We start from the raw sequence: 24,834 nt of genomic DNA, 5'->3' as shown, positions 1-24,834 counted from the left end.
ACACTTTTGTTTGTTTGTGATAATTATTGTTCAATTATGATCTGACTAGGCTTAAAAAATTCGTCTCTTAAATTTCGACCAAACTATATAATTAGTTTTTATTTTTGTGTATATTTAATACTCCATGCATACGCCTAAAGATTCGATATGACGGAGAATCTTGAAAAATTTTTGGATTTTGAATGAAAGTAAACAAGGCCCCAGTTTATTTAAAAGCTGGTGGAAATGTGATTTTTTTTTTTGAGCTCGGAAATGTGATAATTATTATTAGGGAACAAACAGCTGGTTTTGGGTTCCTGCTGGTTAATCATGCGGCGAATAGTCAAGCCCATGAGGCACATGGGCCCCACCAGAGAGTCAGGGGCTATGGCCCACTCGTCAGTTGGAGGAATCATCTAGTATCAAAAATCTTGTCTTCGTGTCTCGTCCGGCCCCGGCCGGCCCACGGAGACCGAGCTGCAATTCCGCTGGGAGGTGCAATAATAATACATGTCAAAGCCTAGAATTATTCTCTGTGCAGTACTGTCAAAGCTTGCTTGGGAGTCACTCTGACGACTAATAAAACAGAATTCATTTCTGCATCTCCAATGTTGGGTAGTTGAGGCGCTGAATCCACGGTTTCTGGTACCGGAATTTTAATTTCGACAGTTCTTGTCACCAGTCAATAGAAGAGTTTTCATTTGCTTCCTGATAGCCGTTAGAAAATCTGGATGGTTCGGTTTCTGAGTATTCCCATTTGTTTTTCTTCAGGTGATCTGTATCGGCCATACTGTGATTCGGTTAGCTGTAGTACTATTTTATTATCTGGTTGTGATAGAAGACAAAAAACCAATCAAGGGATTATTCTTTTTATTTTTTATTTTTTATAAAAATCTAAAGCATTATTCTGGAGGCAAGATATATAATGCAGGTAATGGTGTGCTTTAGAATATTTCAGTGACCTTCTCTCTCACACTCACACACACATGTAATATAAAAGTTTTTTTTTCTCCAGTAAGAATCTTTTTTGGTCACCCATGACTCAGCCAAAGCTGCATTATTGCGCCCCTTGTAGTTTTCTCTTATGTGCAGGAATCTATCTAGTAAATGGCGATGCGAATTTTCTGTTCAGTATAATCCAGGCACTGAGAATTCAGTCATCTGACTGTGCTGGGTCAACCGGTCAAATAGCGTGACTATTTGTACTGTACTGAACCTTCGTTAGGACGTTTTCTTTGACCAGAGAGGGAAGGGGGGCAGTTAGCTTCAACGATATACTAAATTCATCCCAAATTCTAAGTCGTTTGACTTTTTTAATATAAAGTTTGACCACTCGTCTTATTTAAAGTTTTGTATAAAATATCACTTTTTTTTGTTGTGTATTGGTTTATTAATAAAAATTCTTCAAGAGTGACTTAAAATTTGACTATATTTGCACAATTTTTTTGAATAAGACGAGTGGTCAAACTTGTAGTAAAAAAAGTTAAACGACTTACAATTTGGGACGGAGTGAGTATATTTTTATCTCTTTCACTGAAATGAATGAATTCGGCCATCACGCACGCACCTGTCCCATTTCCCTCTATTGCCATCTGCATCATTTCTCTGTCTACACTTTGTGCGGTTCAATCTGACTTGACAACTTGCAAAGTGTAGGTCTGAAATTTCCATCAAGCATTATGATGTACCGGATACCTGATGAAGAACAATATTGCCAGAAATAACCACGCGTCCAGCCGATTGGTTAACCGATGCTTACCCTGGGGCATTTTTTTTTATCAGCGCCAGTAGCAGCCATCACCACGGGGTTCCCGTGCCAAAAATTGACGGCCGTCCAGTCCCAAAGAATAGCCGGGGGCCCCAGCACACACGCAGCTCCATGTCGGCATGTCGACATGCTGCATCTGGCGCATCAGAGGCCGCCCGCCCTTTTCCCCTTTTCCCTGTGGTTCCTTGTGGCGGATCCAGCGATTCGCAGGCCCGCGCACAGCACCCACGTCGATCAATCTTGCGCAAAGCAAACAGCGGAATTAGAGAGTGTCAGTGCCCTCGTGATGGCGACGGCGACGCCCGCACGATACTGCGTGCGCTGGCCGGGCCGGGCCACCGGCTTCATTTGCCGCTGAAAGTGACGGCGACGCGCCCGGGCAGGCAGCAACAAAATATTAGGCACCCATCAATCAGAGGCCGTCGATGAAACCACCGTCCACCGGATGGTATAATCAGATGTTTCTTTCGTTTTTTTGTAAACAAACCTTGGGGCGGAAAGGATCCTGTATGTACCTGTTCAAATTTAAGTGGGTGCCGTTTAAATTATGGGAGGATTGAGTGAGTGAGGACTTGTTTATTAGTTTCTAAAAATTTTTGGTTTTCGGTATTGTAGTATTTTTGTTTTTATTTGATAATTATTGTCTAATTATAGACTAACTAAGCATAAAAGATTCATCTCGCGATTTACGGGTAACTGCGTAATTAGTTTTTGTTTTTAAATATATTTAATGCTCTATGCATGTGCCGCAAGATTCGATGTGATGGGAAATCTGAAAAAGTTTTTGATTTTTTTTTGGCTGAAATGAGCACAAAAGATTGACCAGGCAAAAGCTGATAAAAAGAATAGCCAATTATTGACATGGATCGATAACATGAAACCTACCCCCACTTTAATTAAGGTGGTTGATGACTTGAAATGCCCTGACCTATCGTTCATTTATTTATTTTTTTTAAGAAAAAGAAGAAAAGAATTAGAAATGGTGGCACCGGTTCATACTGTTGGTAAGAGCTTGATGGCGAAGGATTCTCTTTTTTTTTATCATGAAACGTTCCATCCAAATGTATTGGGTGTCAAAGAAAGCGACCTTGACAAGGCCATACCGTAGCTATGATGTATAAGCACTCTATTGAGGCGTTTTATGTTAAAAAAAATGCTACTTTGCAGAAAGGGCCGTATAACATATGTATTTATATATGTCCTTGTTTGTCCTGTATTTTTTACACTAGTCCTTGAATTGTGCACTCCAAGCTACACCTCCTAAATGGCATCATAATGCTTGATGGAAAATGGCTGCAGCTACGAAAAAGGGTTAACGGCCTTGTTCAGTTCGCAAAAACTTGTGAAAACGGCACTGTAGCACTTTCGTTTTTATTTGACAAACATTGTCCAATTATAGAGTAACTAGGCTCAAAAGATTCATCTCGCGGTTTACAGATGAACTGTGCAAATAGTTTTTGTTTTCATGTATATTTAATGCTCTATGCATGTGCCGCAAGATTCGATGTTACGGGAAATCTTGAAAAATTTTGCGAACTAAACAAGTCCGAAGTGTGGTAAGGGTGAAACTTCGAAAAACGTTTGACTTGGGGTAGGGTCTCCAATTCCATGACAGACCATGACATGTGATGGGGAAGCATCAATAACTTTCACTGAGCCGTGTCTAATTCGGCATCAAGGAGTAGAGGACAGAGACGAAGCAATGAAAAAGGAGTACTGTACTCTATATGCTCGCATTAATTGCATCATAATTGGCGGCATACGATCATTGTTCTTCCAGAAATCACAACTCAACGTGACAACGTCGATCGGATGGTTGCATCTGCTTTGAATTGTTACGGTCAACAATCACCAGTCGATTTAAGCACAATCATGTCCAAAGCCGCTGCACTGAAAAATGTTGAGTTGTTTTTGTTGCGAGACAACTATTCTTTTCCTTGTCAGATTTATGATGAGGCTCTGAACATGAACTACTCCACTCCTCTCAGTTGGATACTCGGACTGTGACTGTCATATTAGTTTAGCGTGAAACTGCACAACCATCTAACATGTACTCCATTTTTCTGGCCTGCAAGTAGCTCTTCTTAAAGACCTGATGAAAACTGAAACAGACGCATCTCCTCACTCCACTAATAAGGCCTTGTTTAGTTCGCAAAAATTTGCAAGATTCCCCGTCACATCGAATCTTTAGTCGTATGCATGGAACATTAAATATAGACGAAAATAAAAACTAACTGCACACTTTACCTGTAATTTGTGAGATGAATCTTTTGAGCCTAGTTACTTCGTGATTAGACAATGTTTGTCAAATAAAAACGAAATGCTACAGTAGCGAAAAACAAAAAATTTTGCGAACTAAACAAGGCCTAAGTTAACAGATCGACTTCAGGTTACAAGCAACTGAAACCCATTGGATCAGCAGCAGCAGTTGTTGTTGAGTACCTATGCCCCGGCAACACTCGATCCGATAATTCCCAGGTAATCATGCACCACGCCAGTGGCTTTATCGCACTAGTTGCATGGCACGCCTAAAAAAGTGGCCAATCAGCAGTCCGCGGCACACACGCCACGCTTCATCACACGACAAGACAGGGGGAAAAGCAAGGAAATGGGGACTTCACAAAAAAAAAAAGCAAGGAAATGGGGACTCTCCATGCAAATTGATTTGCCGGTTCCTTTCGAGTAAATTAAGCTCCTGATTGCAATTTGGATCGCAGGGGCCAGAGAGAGAGAGAGAGAGAGAAGCGCCACAAACCCACAGGAGGCCACAGGCACGCAAGGCACCACCAGTCGGGGGGCAGTGGCGCTGGCGCCCCTGATTTGTTTGGTGGTGGGCTGATGGGAGAGCGTCACAGCTCGGGTGGATGCAGCACCGCACCAGCACCAAAAGACCAGGAGCCAACCACCAATCAGTGACGTGCAGGAACTCGTCGACCGGAACGGTTCAATCCATCAAATCGGATGTTGACGTGCGAGGAGCCAAAACCAGCGGGCCGGTGAGCGGAAAAGCGGAAGAAATCAAAATGTCAAGTGGGTGGGTGGTTCGGACCTATGAGGCCATGAGTTTGCCCGCTGCAACGGTACAAGCTACAAGCTAGTGCACGGGGCACACCAGCGGACCCCGGTTTTCCTTCCACTGGGCTAGGGATCAGATGGCTGATATGATTCACAGTGCGCGCGCGCTCGAGGATGACAGCCTTGTGGGCGGGCGGCGGTGCAACTTGGGCCTTGTTTACTTCCCAAAAATTTTACAAAATTTTTTTAGATTTTTTATCACATTAAATCTTTAGACGCATGCATGAAGTATTAAATATAGACGAAAATAAAAACTAATTACACAGTTTGGTCGGAATTGACGAGACGAATCTTTTGAGTCTAGTTAGTACATGATTAGATAATATTTGTCGAATACAAACGAAAGTTGTATTATTCCTATTTTGCAAAATTTTTTGGAACTAAACAAGGCCTTGGGCCATTTGCCTGAACCCCTGCCCACAGCGCCTTCTGGAGAAAGAGAGCGCTATGCTACGCTACGTGTGCCAAGGCCTTGTTTAGTTCATAAAAATTTTGCAAAATTTTTCAGATTTCTCGTCACATCGAATCTTTAGACGTATGCATGGAGTATTAAATATAGATAAAAATAAAAACTAATTGTACAGTTTAGTCGGAATTGACGAGACAAATCTTTTGAGCCTAGTTAATCCATGATTAAACAATATTTGTTAAATACAAACGAAATTGCTACAGTGCTCATTTTGCCAAAAATTTTGGAACTAAACAAGGCCCAAATGATTTCTCGCGGCGTCGAATATTTCGTTCACCAAAGGAACCATGCGTGCAAAGCGTAGCTGCAATTTGTAATGCGAATCATAGGCGGGCGTAGGTTAGGCACTAGCATTTTACTAGCTTGTACTCCGTGAGTAAAAGGTGTGCATGTACATTGGACCTTGTTTGTTTTCAAAAAAAAATTTAAGATTTCTCGTCACATCGAATTTTATGGCACATGTATAGAGTATTAAATATAGATGAAAACAAAAACTAATTGTACAGTTTGCCTGTAAATCGCGAGATGAATCTTTTGAACTTAGTTAGTCCATAATTAGATAATATTCGTTAAATAAAAATGAAATTGCTACAGTGCTTAAAACCCAAATTTTTGAGAACTGAACAAGGCCTGAATTTTTTTTGAGGGGGGGGGGGACACCAAGGTTGTTAGTTCCCTTCTTAAAATTATTTTATTGAAAACGAATATAAATGTGGCTAGATATACTCTCTCCCTCTTCACGAAGAATAGATCAATCCTCTACTGTTGTAAGTCAAACTATTCTAAGATTCAACAATTTCATTATAGAAAAATAATACCCATGACAACAAATAAGTACTCTTTAAAATATATATTCCATGATATCTCTAACAATACCAAATTTGTATTATAAATAATATAGTTTATTTTTCTAGAAATTTGGTTTAACTTGAGGTAATTTAACTTATAGAACAACTTATTTGAGACAAAGGAACACTCCCCCCATTTTTATGCATTGTTACGGTTTTCGTATGAAAGATTCTAAAACAATGTTTGATATTAGTTTATGTACTATAATTATGCACGCTCTAGCTACACACTCTTGTATGTTTAGAACAAGATTTTAGTCAAATCTCAAAAAACTAAAAGCACAAATAGCTTTGAATTATTTTAGTGTTGCCAAATATGTAAGTTGTAATTTTATTTTAAAAGTACTTCCAAAAACTCATGAAAATTGAAATGATTTAATAACATGTTATAGAAAAATAACTAGTGGTCCAATGTCTATATTGAAGACAGTGTAAAATAAAATGAGACGGTTATATTTTACCAAATGGATTACGGGTAGGTACTCAAGCAGTCAAGCCACATGTGTAGTTCATAAATAATATCTGCTTAATTGCTTATCACAGTCTTCACCCACATGAATGAATAGGTAGAGGAACTATGGCAGGAATGTGAACAAAGTCGAAACCACACTTATCACAGCAGCAGTATATTCTCCACTTCACTTGTAAGTTATAACAAAAGCCCTCAAAGTTGTGCTGAAAATTCCACTTATATAAAAAAAAGTTGCGCTGAAAAAAATTGTTGAACCGCCCAATGCAAAAGCAAAACATGGCTCCACTTGGGCATAAAGATGTGAGGGGTTACTTTAAAGTTTATAAAACCCCACAAATAAACCGAGGACCAAAATGAGAAATTCCACCTTCCCCCTTTCCGCCTCCCTCCAAAATATAAAGCGCCCTCGCTCTCGTCTTCCCCGCACTCCACTTCCTTCCTTCCACAACCCGGAAAAGAGAAAGCCGAGCACCAATTCGCCGAGGAGAGGAAACAGACACAGAACAGAGCCAAGGAGAAATGGCGCACTACCACCCCAAGGAGGCTTACGGAGACCTCGAGGCCGGCTTCTCCGGCCACTCCTCCTCCTCCTCCTCCCCTCTGAAGCCGGCGGCCTCGCCGAGGCGGCCCGGCCGCATGTTCTGCGACCCCTGCGACGACGCCGACGAGCTCCACGGCCACCACCACTACCTCGACATCTGCTTCCGCTGCCGGAAACTCCTGTCCGGCAACAGGGACATCTTCATGTACAGGTAAACAACAGCACCACCACCGATCTAGAATATCCAGCAGGGGGTTTGAGACATCTCCATGCCATGGAGGAAGGAAGGAAGGAATGGTTTGCTGACGGCGGTGTGGCTGTTTTTGGTATCGCAGAGGTGACATGCCGTTCTGCAGCGAGGAGTGCCGGCAGGAGCAGATCGAGATCGACGAGGCGAGGGAGCAGCGGCTGAAGCAGACGGGGCGCGCCGAGCAGCAGCGGCAGCGGCAGCAGAAGCAGAACCCCCAGAGGATCCCCATCTGGGCGTGGTGATGCTGATGCTGAGAAAATTTTTGGGCGCCGGGAAACGTACGAACGAACCTAGTAGGATTTAGCTTCACCTCAAGAACAAGAAGAACACCAAGCAAGGGCGGCGATGGTGCGTGCGGATCGCCGCCGGCTGGACGGAGGAGAAGGCCACGGCACAGGCCTGCTGCGTCTTTTACTCCGTTGATTGATCGGATCCTCTTGATCTCCGAAAGATGGAGACGGAAGGGTTGGTTTGAGCGTGAGTTTGCACGGGTTCTGCTGTTCCTCTTGCACGAGTGAAAAGGGTGTGCGTGCTGCGTGTGGGATTGCTGCCGTGTAACCTGTCGATACGTATGAAACAAGTGAAGAGGCCTAAAGAAGTCCTCGAATTTCTCGTCAGTTTTCAGCTGTCTTCCGCTGCTCCTTCCTCTGAGCTAGTGATTTGTCGCTTATTTAGAAGTTTTCTTTGCTTACCGCCACGGCAGAATCATTTGTTTTGGTGTGAACTGTAGAGGAGAAAAATTATGTTCATGTTCATGCTGTGTTAATGCTTTTTGTGTGCGTGGAGTTCTTTGTTGTTAAAGAAAAAGAGACAATTGGACCGTAATGACCACTATTATTCTGTTGTTCCTGTCCTGTGAACAGAGAATTCCCGTTGCAGGCTGCAGAAACCTCCGCCGGGTCATTGTCGCCTTTTACTGTGCACAAACAGTGGACAAGGCACTGCTTGTTGTTCGAGCAGCTGAGCAGAAAACTCAAAGAGAGAGAATCCTGGGTCAGATTGTTAATTTATTATTAGTGCTGAAAAATTGGCCGTGAACTCGTGAATATGCCATGGCTGTTACTCCCCACGAAAGAAAAGGAGCACGGAGGCAGTAAATAAAGAAATGAAATCACACAGCAAAGCTGAGCGTCATGTGTGAGGCCTGCTTCCTGGAAGCTTACAAACCTGAGGTCACACCACTAATGGCCAGCGACAACGGTGATTTTTATACGCAAATGCACTGTTAACGGCCCTTTTTTCTTAACTCTTTCAATGGACTCTCTCTGGCGGGTGGACCCTCAAACCATATATCTTGACCCGGCCTCACGTGTCAGCCTCTTGATACAAAGAGACATAGGCTGTGTTCGTACGTGTAATAGCACCGTCCATTGCATCTAGAAGAAGAGTGTCTGGCCGTAGTATCGTACTTTGAAAAAAAAGTCGCTATAGAAATTGTGGTAGTTATTTTTTTTCTTAATTTTAACTAAATTTATAGAAAAATACGTACAATATTTATATCTTTAAATAAGTTTATTATAAAAGTATACTCAAAGATCTACCTAATTATATACCGTAAATATTATTGTTTCATTAATATATTTGATTAAAATTAAAAGTTGTTGATTTTTTAGACAACGAGACTAGCTCTTTTTAAAGGACACGGGGAGTGAAAAAAAAAACTTGTAAACTACTACACGCAGAAGCATGCTGGCATCAATGTGCAGCGCTGTTGGCCGTAGCGTAGCGTACCCCAGGCTAAACAAATCTTTCAGAGCCAGGGCGGTAGATTTGCGAGTTGCCGTCCATGTGCCGCCGGGAATCCTTTGGGCAATCTAGGCCTTTAAACAAAGCACTCGGATTCCGCCCGCCACGTTACGCCCGGGAGGCCTCGATCCCTCCATGCTCCACGACCGCCCGCAGCGTCTGCCGCCGTGTGCCCTGCCCTTGGCGGCCGTAGCTCGCAAGGAACACTCGCTGCGCTGCGCGAGCGGCATCTCGCCCGGTGCCGGTGGTTCGGGGGGCACCCACGCCGGCGACGCACGTGTCGCGGCCGCGCGCCCATGCCTCTCCGTCTCCGCTCCGCATGCGCGTGCCAGGACGTCGTCTGGCGGACGCTGCGCCGCGCCACCAGCCCCTGCCCCCCTCCCCCTCCGCTGCCTACACGCAGAGGACCGCGCCACCGGCAGGCCAGGCCACCACGCCATGCGCGCATGTGACGCTAGCCTGTGCCTTCGTGTACGGCGGTTGCTGCAGCCTGCAGCGTTACGGTCTGGAAGAAGACGAACGCGCGCGTACGGGCATGTCGCGGTGGAATCGCGCGGCTGTCCACCTCTTGGCGCGTTGGACGGGAGTGGGCTGTCGACCTCTTGAGGGTGGGGGTGCCAAAGTTTGAACGAGCCGAGGTGCCATGTCGCCACCGGTTTTTTAGTGGCGTCCTGGCCAGTATGAAAAACGATGTGCGCTGCTAGCTAGCTATAGCGCAGTTCTTGTCGCTTTGGAGAGGTAAAAGACGCGCGGTGAAGGCGACAAGATTGTCCTCGCTCCGCCTTGTCGAGACGTACAGTGGCCTCGGTAGGAGTAGGAAATTTGGGGTCGTGTACATGTGGAATCGCACTGTAGTTTCGACACTTTTTTTTTAAAGTTCGAGAAGACATTGACGTGGTCATCAGTTTGTCGTTTCACTGGAGGATGTCACGTTCACCTATGACTATGAGCAGGGTTAAACTGGCAAATGCAAGCACGAGCATGTTCCTTGTGGTGGTAGATCTTTCATTATTAGCAGCATCCTTTAAAACTTGTTGCCCTTTGCTAAGTTGGCACGAACGTGATGCAATGCGTCTAGCTAAGTGGCCATAGATCTGTTCCGAAACAAGAAGAGAACAGCGGAAGAAAGATGAATAATAATAACTAACTACAATTTTAAGACAGGATCGAGTCTCTGCTTAATTTTAGTCACGTTGTCCCAGCTATTCATATCTCCGGCTCCAAGCGACCGGTGAATTCCCAGGCGCGCCTTGTTCCTCGCTCTCGGCGGCTAAAAATGGCCGCGCCGGGTGCACTACTTGAACGCGGCCCGGCCACCCCCGGAGAGTCCCGCAAGCTAGCTGAGCTCCTCGGGATCCGGTGCCAGGCCCTCGCCCTCACGCGGCGGTGCTCCCTCTCTTCGTCCCCCAGCGACGCGCGCAGCAGCGACGCAGGCAGGCGGCATGAAGGGGGGCGGTGCCATGAAGCCGTCGTCCATGTTCTACGTCCACGAGGCGGACGTCGTCCAGATCCACCATTTCCTCGAGGAGTGCTCCCTCTGCGCCAAGTCGCTCTCCGGCGACATCTTCATGTACAGGTCGCCGCGGCTACCGCGACCGTTCTTTTTTTTTTTGCGTACTACGTATATCCAAGACAGACGCGTGCACGGATCCGAGAGGCTTAGTGGTTTGCGTGTGCAGAGGTGACACGCCGTTCTGCAGCGAGGAGTGCAGGCAGCAGCAGATCGAGGTGGACAGGGCGAAGCACCGGCGGAAGAAGCGCGCGGCGGCGCACGCGCTGACCGCACGCAGCAGGGAGCACCGGCACCACCACCACCACCATCACCACCATCACCATCAGCAACCGCAGCCGCGGAAGGCCGGCATGGACGCCAACCACCACCCGTGGGTCGACGCCGGGTTCGCGAGGGCGCCCGCGCTGCGCGTCTGAAACAAAAAGGAACCCGCGCCGCCGCACGCACACTTCCCCCGCTCCGCGCGCAGGCCGGGGGACATCCTCACATCCATCCTTTCTCCGCGGGTTTCTGACGCGTGCTGCAGCAGGACGAATCCTTTGGGTTTTAGGGGATCGGCTGCATGCATGCATGCACTAGTGCGTCCTAAGTACGCGGCCGAGCGATTGGCTCGGGTTTTTGCTACTACGATACAATACACGTAGTACCATGATCCAAGGCTAGAACTGTAGAGCCATGCTGCAACGACTACTGACGGAGAGCCATGGCCGACTCTGGCCATGGACCAATGGCGTCTCTCCTCCACTTCTTTTGGGCCTCGTATTTCGGCTGTAGTTCTTGCTCTCGTGGAATGAAAGACGTACGGATTATCCTACCAGACTAGTCATGTATTTCAGACTCTGAATGTATACCTACAGGCTACCTGTTATTTATCATTAGATTATTACTGGGTGCTGCATATATTTTGCCTTTAGCTTGTCACTGAGGCGGCAGCACAAACTGTAAAAGATGCAGGACAAAAACCTTGTGAAATACACGAACCGATGAGTCGGTTCGGAGGGCTAGTGAATATATATGAAGTGGATTTAGACAGTCATAACGATGATGCAATGTAATACTGGGGATATATAAACAGCGGTGGCACTACAACTTCAAAAACTTGATCTTATTTTTACTTTCCCCGCTCTGCGGGCGCTCTTATGCTCCAAGTTGTATCCCTTAGTCGTTCAGGTAACCTCTGGTCGGTATGCCAAGTAGATCATGGCAATTTTGATCTGTTTTGTGTTCTAAAGGCTAGTTAAGCAGAGCTCTGGTCTCGGTTTTTTCAGAGCAGATTATACGGATTCCTACCAAACAATTAAAATATAGTTGGATTCTTATGGGGAGCTGATTAATTGCACAATTTACCTGTAAATCCTGATATGAATCTTTTAAGCCTAGTTATTCTATGATTAGACAATGTTTGTCAAATAAAAACGAAAGTGCTACCGAAAGTGCTATAGTCCCGAAAACCAAAAAAATTTTGGAACTAAACAAGGTCTAAGCTATAAGCTAAAAAACTACAACCCACCATTCAATCACCATCAGAATCAATTCTCATCTGCTCTCCAATCAGAATCACTCCATCAGAGAATTAAGAAGTGATAGAATAGAAGTTCAAAAAAGAGGAAGCGGAGCCTTGCCAAAATCGGCTCTAAAAATTTCAACCGCCTAACTATTAGATTCTACGTACATATTTAGGTACCCGGTTAATAGAAGCATACGTACAACATAGCGATGACTTATTAGTTCTCGTTATCAGAAAGTTATGTTTGGTTGGTAAAGACTTGGCTACAAATTTATTAGAGCTCTTTTATAATGGTGGGGGTACCTTTGGTACCTCTTGGTTCCTAAACAAATTATTAGCTCTAATTAATTTAAAGAGTGAAAGGTTACTATAATAATTATGTTTCACCTCTCCCACACAACCCCTCTCCCGCAAGGCCGCGACCTGGCACAGTCGCAAAAAAAAAGGGCTGCAACTCAGCACCGCTCACGCCGCCGTCTCGCCCTCGCCATCTCGCGCCGCTGCCTCACCCTCGCCGTCGCACCGCCGTCTCACCCTCACCGTCGCACACGTGGACGCTGTCACCGGCGGCTCGCCCTCGCCTTGGCAGCCAGCGTCGCCGCAGCACCGAGCCTGTTTAACTATCCAGGGCCGGATTGGGCTCAGCAGAGCGCCACCGCCGGCCTACCCTCGGCAAAACGGCGCCACCGGCCTGCCCTCACCCTTGTGCGGTGCCCCTGGTGGCCTGCCCTCGGCCTTGCGCAGTGCCGCCGCAGGCCTGCCCTTGTCCTCGCGCGGCGCCGTGGCTGCCGGCCTGCCCTTGCTTGCGCTCGTCGCGGGGAGAACGACGATCCTCCCTCCTTCCCACCGCCCCCGCCTGATGTGAGCGCCCCTGCAGATAGTTCCAACCGCGAACATCCTCTCGTCACGGCGCATCGGCCTCGTCCTCCTCCTACACGCCGCGCTACACAAGGCTGAGGAGAACGCCTCCATCGTCCTCGTATATTGAACTTACGAATGCAGGAATTGTTAATTGTTACTTTTACTAATGTAGCGGTTTGAGCAGTGCTGTATGTGAGACACTGTATGGTTCTTTAGCTTTTCAGATTATTTGTATCATTTCATGATTCTTTAATTGAAGTGAAAGATTGCATGTGGTTTTCTGTTTTCATGTTTCCTAAATTTGCTGAGCCCGAACGTAGTTACAGTACTTGCTAGTAGTATTTGAGAAGTGAGTATGTTGCTTCCCTGCGTTCGGCACGAAACACTACCCGGCGACGTCTACAACGTCGCCGGCCGCGTCCTCCTCTCCATGCTCGGCCTTGCCTCTATCTTGTGCTGTCAGAGTAGGAGCACCGTGGTCATGCCGAACGCAGGCAGCACGCTGCACGTCGCAGGCTCAGCGGCGGTAGCCGGTGCGTGGCCGCGGAGCTGCTCCGCCTCTGCTGTGAACCGGCCTTGCCGGGATCCGCCTCCTCCTCGTCTTCCTCCACGGTGTCGATCCCCGCCATAGCTGTTGCGGGTGGCCTGGCGAAGCGGAGCGAGGCGGCCACAGACCACAAGAGCAGAAGCATGCGGAGCAAGAGCAGGGATGGTGAGGCCACCGATAGTTGCGCCACCTCTGACTGTCACGCCCGCGAGCGCACCTCGCCATCCGCACCCTTCGGCAACGAGGCCGGCCGCCGCCGCTGCGTAAAAACGGGAGCGTGGACACCGTCGGGCCCAATCTCGCCCCGCAGCTCTGCTCTCGCACTCGCCCTCGCCTTGGCAGCCTGTGCCGCCGTAGGAGTATCTAAGAACGGAGAAAAGAGAGACGAGTGGCTAGGGTTCGTAACTTGGTGCGTTTAGTCTGGATCTAAGAAATACATACGACAAACATACTACTTCAGTTATCCCTATACTACTCAGACATTATTTCTCTATTATATGTTACCATTCTACCCTTAATTACCTAAAGTAATCTCGAAAATAGAATTATCTCACCGGGTTCATCTCACCAATTTTAGGATGCACTTAGTGCATATGACCCCACCGTTTAGTATGCACTTGGTGTCTCTTCGATTGGTTCCTCTTGGTTCCTTTGCCTTTTTAGCCGTCGGATCGGCTCTCGTGGACCGTCCAGTTTTTGACAACCATTGTAAAATTTCTCAATTTATTAACCATCATGTTTGAATGGATTAGTAGATCATTAGAGTACATTTTTGACAGTTAGTTGCTAGTCTGTGATCCAAACATGTCCTAATCCCGTAGATGGCATCGCTGTTGCTGCGGAATAAGATCCTAAGCGAGATTTTCCTGCCTGATTTCCCGGCATCTTGCCTGGCACACCCGACAGCAAAAAGGAGGTGCATATATTGTCATATTCCCTTCATCCCGTGAACCAGTGCACGCACCTCCGCTACTAGCTTGATCGCATCCATGATTCTCCTTTCATGTTTAGTAGTTTTTTTTTAATAACCCCCATAAATTTCTTTAGCTCTGATGATGGTGACCTGTTGTCCAGCCACCTCCTTCAGATCGTCTCTTCGTTGCAAAGAAGCCACACCTCTGTGACTCCGAGCTCAAGCTCCAAAGCCGAGCCGTGCCATGGAAGATGGAACCATGGGAGGGGGGTCCGTCCGTGATCCGTCCACCGGTGTGTCCCCTCAGCGTGAACCCCGGGCCGGTTGGAATCCAGGAGACCAGCTCTCGGCGCCCGTCAACGGGAACCTCGCTGCCCTTATTTTACCTCCTCCCATGGCCGCTAGGACACGATTAGGCGACTAGTTTACTCGCAAGGGTCTATGCTTAGATCTCCTTTGCACTTGATTATTAGGGCCTACTCCTAGATAGCTAGTAGATGGATTCATTAGTGACGCGTGCAACCTTCCAAAGGCGTGAGCGTGACCACAATGGCCCCAATCGAGATGAAGCACTCGATTAACAAGTGCCGCCCGTCACCAATTATTTGCCGCACTTTTGTTGGGTTCCGTGGTTTCGTGACCGGAGCATCCGATACATGATGACGAACTCGCCAAATATGGGGACCGTGCACACTTGTTTAATCTTTGTGAGATTGGTGGCGGTGGACCAGCTCAACTCAAAATGAGGCAGTGTATGTATTCACCTCAGTGAGATCCATTTTTCTTCTCTCTTTGTTTAGTATAATGGTCCTAATGGAGTGGAGAGTAATAATCTATGCTGCTGATTGTACTGGGGCTTGTTGGTTGGTGAGGAGGCATGCCGATCAGGGGTGGTTAACTGGGCCGTCCTCACCTCACCAGGGATGCTCTTATTTAGTTGAGTGCTGTCCATAAGCTTGTGCCAAGCAACGGAGTTAGATGACGTACTGGTACTGCCCCCACTTCATTATTGACCTGTGCAGTGATGAATGAATTACCTAATCATGGTACGGGGTGTGTCACTAGAATATAGAATATAGTGCGACTCCAACTTTTTTTTTTTGAACTGGCTCCAACTTGATTTTGAGAAACTAGTGCTACTCCGTCTGTAAAAGGTGTGCAGTGCAGCGGTGCCCCTCCACAAACAAAACCGGAGCTTGGCCCAGCCCACCTAGCAAGCCCGTCTTCATTTCCCTTCCAGCCCAAGTGGGTCAGATCTGACTTTCTCTTTTATATATGGTCAGAAACTCAGAACAGCAGGACCATTTAGCAACTTTGCTCTAGGACGTACGAGTAAAAGATAATTTGCTGAAACAAAGCATTGGCGCCTCTAACTGCAACACAGTCGGCTGAAAACGAAGAGAAACAATAAACTTTTTTTTTGACGCATCACCAAGATTACAAGATATATATGAAAAGTTCTTTATTACTACAACAATGTGCAGCGCTTTTTTCAAGCTAATATTTCAGAAAAGTGCAGAACCACGAAATCGAGGACTACCAGATTCCCATGAGTCCGCCAGTCGCCATGACACAAGGACAGTGATTAGCAAGCGAAGTGGTTACTTTGAGTGAGAAATGCGAGATCACTCTTGGATCCCAGTCATCTGCCAGCCGACTTTCAGAACAGCGAAGAGGCTCTAATTCACAGTAGACGTTCTTCAGAGGCCTTTGATGTACGATTCCATGAATAGTAGTCGCATCTGACGAAAAACTGCTCTCAATGCTGCTGCTACATTCTAAGGAACTCAGCATATTCAGCCGACTTCATTTCACCATAATAGGGAGTATTAATTAAGTAACAACAAAACAATGATACATGTCTTCAGTCGAGTACTTGGTGTCTAATTATGCATACAGAAAAAACAAAAACCCCCACATGACGAAGGGTAGGAAAGCCCAAGGTTCTCTACTCATTGCGGGTGTACCTAATTTCTGTCGCTGAGGCCTAGGGATGAAAGCCATATGGACACCATAATGCGGTAGCAATGGTACTCCGTTTCTGAGTCATATATCAATCATCATATCATATACTCCCTCCATTTCAAATTATAAGTCATTCCAAGAATCTTTGAGAGTCAAAGTATTATCAAGTTTGACCAAAAATATAAAGAGAAATATAAATATTTATGTCGTAAAATAGTTACACTATGAAAATATAACTAACAAATAATCTAATAATACTTGGTTGATACCAAAATTGTTATTATTTTGCTATATAAATTTATTCAAACTTGAAAAACTTTGACTCTTTAAGATTCTTGGAATGACTTATAATTTGGGACGGAGAGAATATAAAAGAGAGGACTACTGAGAGCATCATAATAGTCATTGGGTTTAGCCAGTGGAATGAGGAGCTAATAATCAACAACAATTTTCCTCCAATTGATGCTGAAGGTGATTCTTCGGGTGCCTCTTGGTGTATACTCTATCAAATCGGCATATAAACTTTTTGCCCTGCGCCCTGGTACCCGTTCACAGCACCGAATTTGTCTTTGCCCGATAATCCTACCGCCAAAGCCATCAAATCCCAGGGAAACCGTAAATTTGCATCCACCAACCAAACAAAACAAAGCAACATCTCGGCGTACGAGACCGGACGGACCACCAGTTTCAATTGTTTCAGCGTTTCAGAGCGACGATGACCTCTACAAATACTTCTCCGTCCATGAAAGAGTCAATTTCTAGAGTTGTCCTAAGTCAAACTTTTTAAACTTTGACCAAATTTCTAGAAAAAAATGCTAAGATTTATAGTATCAAATTAGTATTATTAGATTCATCATAAAATATATTTTCATATAATGTGTATTTTATATTATAGATGTTGTTACTCTTTTCTATAAAGTTAGTCAAACTTTAAAAAGTTTGACTGGCACGGATCATAGAAATTGATTCTTTCAGGGACGGAGAGAGTATACTAATTACACGTTCTTGTGTTGCACTGTCTCATTTGAAGATTCACCTTCCAAGTCATTTTTCAGCAAACGTGGATATGTTGGGAGCCAACAACGGTGCATTGCTCCGGCGGATTGCTTTCAGTGGTCATCTTGAAAAAAAAGAGAGAAAAAAAAACCAGCAAGCTTCAGATTGGATTCCTGTAGCCCGGAAGAGGAACGCACGGTGCGTGTGCAAATACGGGAGAAATTATATATATTGTTTCTTTTCTGTTTTCTTGGAAACGAATCGGGTAGATGAATCATCGATTGTATTAATAAAAAAGAAAAAATACTAATTTTGTGAACAAGTTTAAAAGAAAAAGGGTAAAAAAGACGAAACAGGAAAGGACGGCTACTGCACGCCCGACGGCCGGACAGCGAAACCGGATTTCCGAAGAGGAAAGTGTATCCACCGACCGTGCAGTTCTCGTATGTACGTATAGACTTGTACTGTACTTTATTTATACAGAGCATATATGGTATAAAGCTGTAAATATGACGTATTCGCACGAAAAAAGTGCTGTAAATATGACGTGTCAACAAAATATCTCGGCACGTCCATTTATACCGGGGTGAGGACCACCAGAGGTGTGTACCCACCACCTACACGCGCTGCGGGCCCACCCGAGCGCACGGGCCCTGGAAACGGTGCTGCGCGTTTGGACGGTCACTTTCCTAGCGGGGGGCCTTTGTTTTCCGCTGATTTTGCATTAATTAAAATTAAAACGCCCGTGACCCTTCTTCGCCTTTACTCGCTTCAATAAATAACGCACTGACAGACAAGCGGGCCCCGCGGTGCGCTTTTTCCCGGGTTTATGTTTGCGTCACGTCCCTTTCCCCCGTTTTTCTTCGGATGGTGACGCCTGACGGGTAGTGCCCGCCATGGGAAATTGGAAATTCTCTTTTCAAGTGCTTGCAAGTTGCCTTGTGCTGGTATTCCAGCTAAACAGCAGCGTCTTCGTTAATAGCGATGGTAAACGACGACTGGCTCCTGTACATGCATGCACAGTTGCACACACACACACGATACACACACACTGGGATGCACATACGATAGCGATACTATGGTTTCGTATTGAATTTTAGAAGATTAAATTTCTTCAGGTCATGGAAAATGGAGGCCTCTCCACTCCTCTAGTGTCTAGAATATATGGTCACGAGGGTCGCCAAAAGTGCCGACGGCGACACTGGATTCAGGCCTTGTTTAGTTGGCAAAATTTTGGTTCTTTTTTTTTGCTACTGTAGCACTTTCGTTTTTACTTAACAAACTTTGTCCAATTACGGAGTAACTAGACTCAAAAGTTTCATCTCACAAATTTCAGGTAAACTGTGTAATTAGTTTTTATTTTTATCTTTATTTAATGCTCCATGCATGTGACCAAAGATTCGATGTGACGGGAAATCTTGAAAATTTTTGCGAACTAAACAAGGCCTCAGAGCAACCACAATGTATATGGACCAAGTAGTCCATATACATGGGACTCACATAACTAGTCCATAGCTATTGTTTTCTTCTCACAATGTATATGGACTAAGTAGTCTATAAGATGGGACCCAAAGAGGATAAAAAATTATTTATCTTCATTCCACCAGCCACTACAAAGAGAGAGATATGGAAAGAAGTAAGAAAATAAAAATTTTTATTCTCTATAGGTAGTCCATAAGCTTATGAATACCTTTCACTATGGACTACTCTATAAACTGGTCTCACAATGTTTCAGCTAGTTGATACAGATTATTATAATGCCTATGGACTACTTTTGATCAACGTTGTGGTTGCTCTCAGAGTCTCAGACAGGTTGGGGCTCTGTAGGCGTGCTATGAATCCGAACAAATCTAGCGGCATCAGCAACGTGACCTTGTCGTCCGAGCCGCGAACCGGAACATTTCAACAACCAAAAAGCCCGTGACCCTAGACTAGAGGGTTGTGGATTCAGAATCGAGAAGATGTGAAATATATGCACCTAACTTGAACCACTCTGCTGAAGATCCAAAGGAAGGAACGAAGCGCAGGAAAGGTGCTCACCAAACCAAACACGCATTTTCGTTGTGTTGTGCGGTGAACCTACAACTGCAAGGGGAACCTATATGTCCTTTTTCGTTGTATAAATAAAACCAGCCGAAAAAACAATGGTGATGTCAGGACAGCGCGCGGTTGGAGTTGATTGAAGCGAGTTCTCCAGCCATTTTCTTCGGACTTTTCACATTGCGATTCTGACGGCCTACAGTTTTACCTTGGCGAATGGCGATGTGTAGCACATCATCAGCTTGTGATGTGATATGATGCGGAGAGACAGCAACGTCTCCACAGACATGGCCGCACTCGACGGGGAGCCATGGACCATGCCTTTCTTTGAACACGATGTATTTTGTTTGGATCCATTTTTTTAATTTTAATATCGTAGTATTTTATTTTTATTTTATAAAAATTATCTAATTATAGAGTAACTAAGCATAAAAGATTTGTATCGTGATTTACAGTTAAACTGTGTAATTAATTTTTATTTTATTTATATTTAATGTTCAATATATATGCCGCAAGATTCGATGTGACAGAGAATCTTGAAAAGTTTTTGTTTTTTTAACTAAACAAGGCCTTAGTTCTCAAAGTATTTTACAAAACTTTTCGCATTTTCCGTCACATTAAATATTGCGGCACATGCATGAAGCACTAAATATAAATAAAAAAATAACTAATTACAAAGTTACCTGTAATTTGTGAAATGAGTCTTTTGAAACTAATTAGTCTATGTTTAGACAATATTTGTCAAATACAAACAAAAATATTAATATTCTTATTTTGCAAAAAAATTTAGAAGTAAACAAGGGCCAAGAAAAATCCGTTCGTGGAAACACAGGCCACGGATGAAAGATGGAAAACATGCATGCTCCAAGCAAACTTAGGCCTTGTATAGTTTTAAAATTTTTTGGGAAATTGACACTGTAGTATTTTCAATAAATATTATCTAATCATGAATTAACTAGGTTTAAAAGATTCGTCTCGTCAATTCCGATCAAACTGTGCAATTGGTTTTTTTCGTCTATATTTAATACTCTATGTATGAGTCTAAAGAGTCGATGTGATGAAAAGTTTTACAAAATTTTTTAAGAACTAAACAAGGCCTTAACTCAGTAAAAAAAGGTAAACTTAACTCGCTCAGTGGGCAATTACCACATTTATTCAAGAGGTTTTGCGGCATGTTCACTCCTTATGGAGACAGGCTCTCCAAGACAAGCCTGACTATTTCGTCTCCAATACTTCTGACTTATTTAGGCCTTGTTCAGTTTCCAAAATTTTAGGTTTTGTCATTGTATCTCTTTCGTTTTTATTTTACAGATATTATCTAATCGTAGACTAAGTAAGTTCAGAAGATTCGTCTCACGATTTATATATAAATTGTGTAAATATTTTTTTATTTTTATTTATATTTAATGCTCGATATATGTACCGTAACATTCGATTTGATGATGGATTTTGAAAAGTTTTTTGTTTTTGTTGGGAACTAAACAAAGCAACTCCTCACATTACACCAGCTGCACGGTGATTCGGTGAAGGCGACGGGTGAATCAAAGAATCCTGCTAACCATTTTCACCTCCACGATTTAGGCCTTGTTTAGTTCCGAAAAGTGAAAAGTTTTCGGTTTTGTAGCACTTTCGTTTGTTTGTGACAAATATTATCTAATCATGGACTAACTAGGATCAAAAGATTCGTCTCGTGATTTACAGCTAAACTGTATAATTAGTTTTTGTTTTCGTTTATATTTAATGTTTTTCATGCATGTGCCACAAGATTCGATGTGATGGAGAATCTTGAAAACTTTTTGGTTTTTAGGGTAAACTAAACAAAGCCTTAAGCGGCACTCGCTCGTCGGTCGTGTATGCACCACGAGGGTTTAAGGGCACTCACAATGCAGACTCCATCATGGAGTATAAAGTTATTTATTACCTCGAACAATGTGGACTTGGAGTCTAAATAAAACTTGAAGTCTTATCTTTTCTACCTCTTTCTTTAATAAATATACTGCCACATCAGCAAAATACTATAAATAATATATAATTAATTATCTTAGCCTCTGTCATAAAGTCCTTCGTTAGAAGTGCCGCCACTCGCTCGTCGGTCGTGTATGCACCACGAGCACCGCCCATTAATTACAACCCCCGCTTCACTTTTTCCTCTCCTGTCGTCACGACCGGGACAGCGCGTTTCACTGTCTCTCGCGGGACTCACGAACTCGCGCGCACACAGCAGTACAAGCACTGTAGTCCCAGTGTGCCACCGTCAATAACAAAGTTACTACTAGCGTCTAGCCGTGTAACTACGACTGTGACGTGATGAACGGCATCTCTAGACTTTACGTTTACTCGCACATCAAGTGATTTCAGTGTCAGTCAGAATCAGTGCTACCGCCACCGCAGCACCTCTACACATAGGGTCTGTTTAGTTTTCCTTTCTAAATTTTAGTTAACTAAAATTATTTTAACCACTCTTAAGTAAGTAATAAAACTAAACTATTTTAGCTCCTTTTATTCAATGTGTTTGAAACTTTAACTACTAAAATGACTATATTTTAACTAGCTAAAATTTAGCAAGTGCAACTAAACAGGGTCATAGTACAGTGGCAAGGCAGAAGGGCAGGCCGGAGCAAAGGAGATAGTGAAATTCAGGCCACTCCACCCATCAGCGCGTCAGTTCCAGTTAATTAACCCGAGGTAACTTGGCTTGGAGTGCAGCGCATCAGTCATAATCCACCGATTAACTATCCCAATACCATTGCGCTGCCGTGTGCACGCCGGGGTCGCCGGCCAACCAAACCGTGGTTTAGTGGCGAAAGAAAGGGATGAAACCCGCGCACGAACTCCATCGGGGGATTCTTATGCTACGTCGCTTTCGCCGCGGGCCGAGCTCGATCCAGCGAGCATATAGAACCCTAGACACTAGCTAGCTTGCATTGCGTGGCCCATCCCGCGACTAGAGAATTCTCTTGGCGTCATCATCCGGTCCCCGAAATGTGAAGCAGGAGCCCTACTCCGCCGGAAAAAGATGAAGCACGCATAGTATAAGCACCAGTACAGTATGATTGAGGTACAGGCCCAGCTGTTCTCCGGCGCCGTTGAATCGTCTGGTCGTAACGTGGATTCGTGCTGACGACCTGGCTGGGCCGCTGGGCGTGAAAGAGAGAAGCAAAGCATTCGTTAATATGTAATGGCCATGTCTCCTCTAGTTTATTTGCATGGAATGAGCTAGCATCGTCAAAGAGGGGTTCGCACTTGGACCGTACGTGCTTGGACCGGAGCTCGTTGGTGACTGGTGAGGACGGCGCGCGCGGGGCAGGATCGCCGGTTGACCGGAGGGAGTCCAACTGTGTCCGGTCTGTAACGGGACGGGATGAATCGGTCTACTAGACGTAGGCCTTGTTTAGTTCCGAAAAGTGAAAACTTTTCGGAACTGTAGCACTTTCGTTTGTTTGTGACAAATATTATCCAATCAAAGACTAATTAGGATCAAAAGATTCGTCTCGTGATTTCCAGCTAAACTGTGTAATTAGTTTTTGTTTTCATCTATATTTGATGTTTCATGCATGTGACACAAAATTCGATGTGACGGGGAATCTTGAAAACTTTTTGATTTTGAGGGTGAACTAAACAAGGCCGTACGCTAGATTAGACGGCGGCGGCTACTGGTACTGGATGGCTGCAGCAGCCCAGCAGCGCGCCCTGCATTCATCAAGCGCGGAGCAGTGCCTGTTGATCTAGGCCTCGCTCTCGCTGTGGACGGGGCCGGTGACTGCCGAGAGCCCGAGACAGCTGCAGCGTGGCGTGCACCGCGAACGCGCGATGTCAGCTCCTCCAGCCTGCGCGCGCAGTCGACCACAGACTTGTTTAGTTCACTCTGAAAACCAAAAAGTTTTCAAGATTCTCGTCACACCGAATCTTGTGGTACATGCATGAAACATTAAATATAAACGAAAACAAAAACTAATTACACAGTTTAACTGTAAATCACGAAACGAATCTTTTGATCCTAGTTAGTCCATGATTGGATAATATTTGTCACAAACAAACGAAAGTGCTACAGTACCGAAAAGTTTTCACTTTTGGAAACTAAACATGGCCCAGAATTTACAGTCCCATCAGATCAGGCCGCGCGAGTCGGTGGCTCGGTGCGCACTGGGCAGCCGGGCGCGTTCGTCGTGAACTGGCCGTACACTGGTCGGCTCGCAGCCCACCGACCGCGAGGACGTGCCATGTCCATACGTGGAGTGAATGCCATTTGCTGCTTCCAGGCCCGGAGGGAGCAACGACTGCGCTGCGCTCTGCTCCCCTCATAAAAACTCCCGTGAACGCGTCGAGGGAAGTAGTACAGGTTTTGTTTACAGGCCTGGGAGTAAAACGAGTTAATTACTTATGCTTTGTCTGTAGGAGTAATCCCATAGGTATAAATTGCAATTATACAAATCATAGAACACTGCATTATTGTTACGTCTCAGGTTTCATTATCTATATTCTATACAATAGCTTTGCCACAATGTCTCAAATGTGCGAGGTATATTATCCTTAAACCGCCGATCCTTTCAGACCTAAACATCTTCAAAACTAAGATAGACATGTCTTATCCCTTGCTATTTTATCACTTTATTCAGTCATTTTATAAAAGTATCATAGTTCGATATGCTATACATACGCTACAAATTGCGGGTACCCACAGCTTTGGAGATACACGACTCTTAGCGTGGATTAATTTTCATGGTGGTACCCACACTTATCTGAAGTATATGAAATCCACGATTACCCGAACTCTCTGGTAAATTTGACATGTGTACATGCTTAGGTACTGCAATGTGATTGTACTGATGCCCGGTGCCGAGGGCACCCGCACGCCCGCACCTCCGCGTTGGAGCAGGTGTTTTGCGCAACTAGAGAAAGCCGAACCGAAGGGCTCAGGCGCAACGCGCAACAAATCCGCAAAATGTATAAAGTCACAGTAGAATCACACTGTCAAGTTGGCTCGGATCCAGTTGCCCCCACTGAACAGTTCAAGAGAAGTTTCTCACATGAACGTTCGCAACGGCAGCAGGCCTAACAAAACCCACGCGCTCGAGCGGCCGGGCCCGGGCCCAATCCCCAGGCCAAAAAGAACGCTCGAGAAAAACGGAAGAAAAAAAAAACCCGGGAAAGCTCAGGCTTCCTCTGCTAGTGGAGCAAAGCAACCCCGGGAGTCGAGCGGTGCCTCGGTGGTCCCTCGGGGCAACGGATCCCAACCAACACCGCCAGGCGGGCCCCGCGTCCGGCCCGCGGTGGACCCACCACCCACCTTCTGGCCTCTCTCTACGCTCACTTCATAAAACCACCTCCACCTCCTGTCTCCCCT

General features: G+C 45.2%; 2 protein-coding genes across 2 annotated transcripts; both read left to right on the top strand.

Annotated features, from left to right (window-relative positions):
* On the top strand, nt 7,026–8,157 carry LOC8057710. Its single transcript, XM_002448365.2, has 2 exons — nt 7,026–7,363; nt 7,488–8,157. Exons 1-2 carry the CDS (start codon nt 7,131–7,133, stop codon nt 7,642–7,644), a joined length of 390 nt encoding a protein of 129 aa, XP_002448410.1. The 5' UTR covers nt 7,026–7,130; the 3' UTR covers nt 7,645–8,157.
* LOC8060447 (transcription factor MafB) lies at nt 10,395–11,759 on the top strand. The gene is made up of 2 exons (XM_002448364.2): nt 10,395–10,724; nt 10,828–11,759. Exons 1-2 carry the CDS (start codon nt 10,591–10,593, stop codon nt 11,075–11,077), a joined length of 384 nt encoding a protein of 127 aa, XP_002448409.1. The 5' UTR covers nt 10,395–10,590; the 3' UTR covers nt 11,078–11,759.

Source organism: Sorghum bicolor, chromosome 6 (genome assembly GCF_000003195.3).
Source record: "Sorghum bicolor cultivar BTx623 chromosome 6, Sorghum_bicolor_NCBIv3, whole genome shotgun sequence".
In the NCBI taxonomy this organism is placed as follows: domain Eukaryota; kingdom Viridiplantae; phylum Streptophyta; class Magnoliopsida; order Poales; family Poaceae; genus Sorghum; species Sorghum bicolor.
Note: the sequence above shows the minus strand (reverse complement) of the source record. Positions and strands in the feature narration are given on the sequence as shown.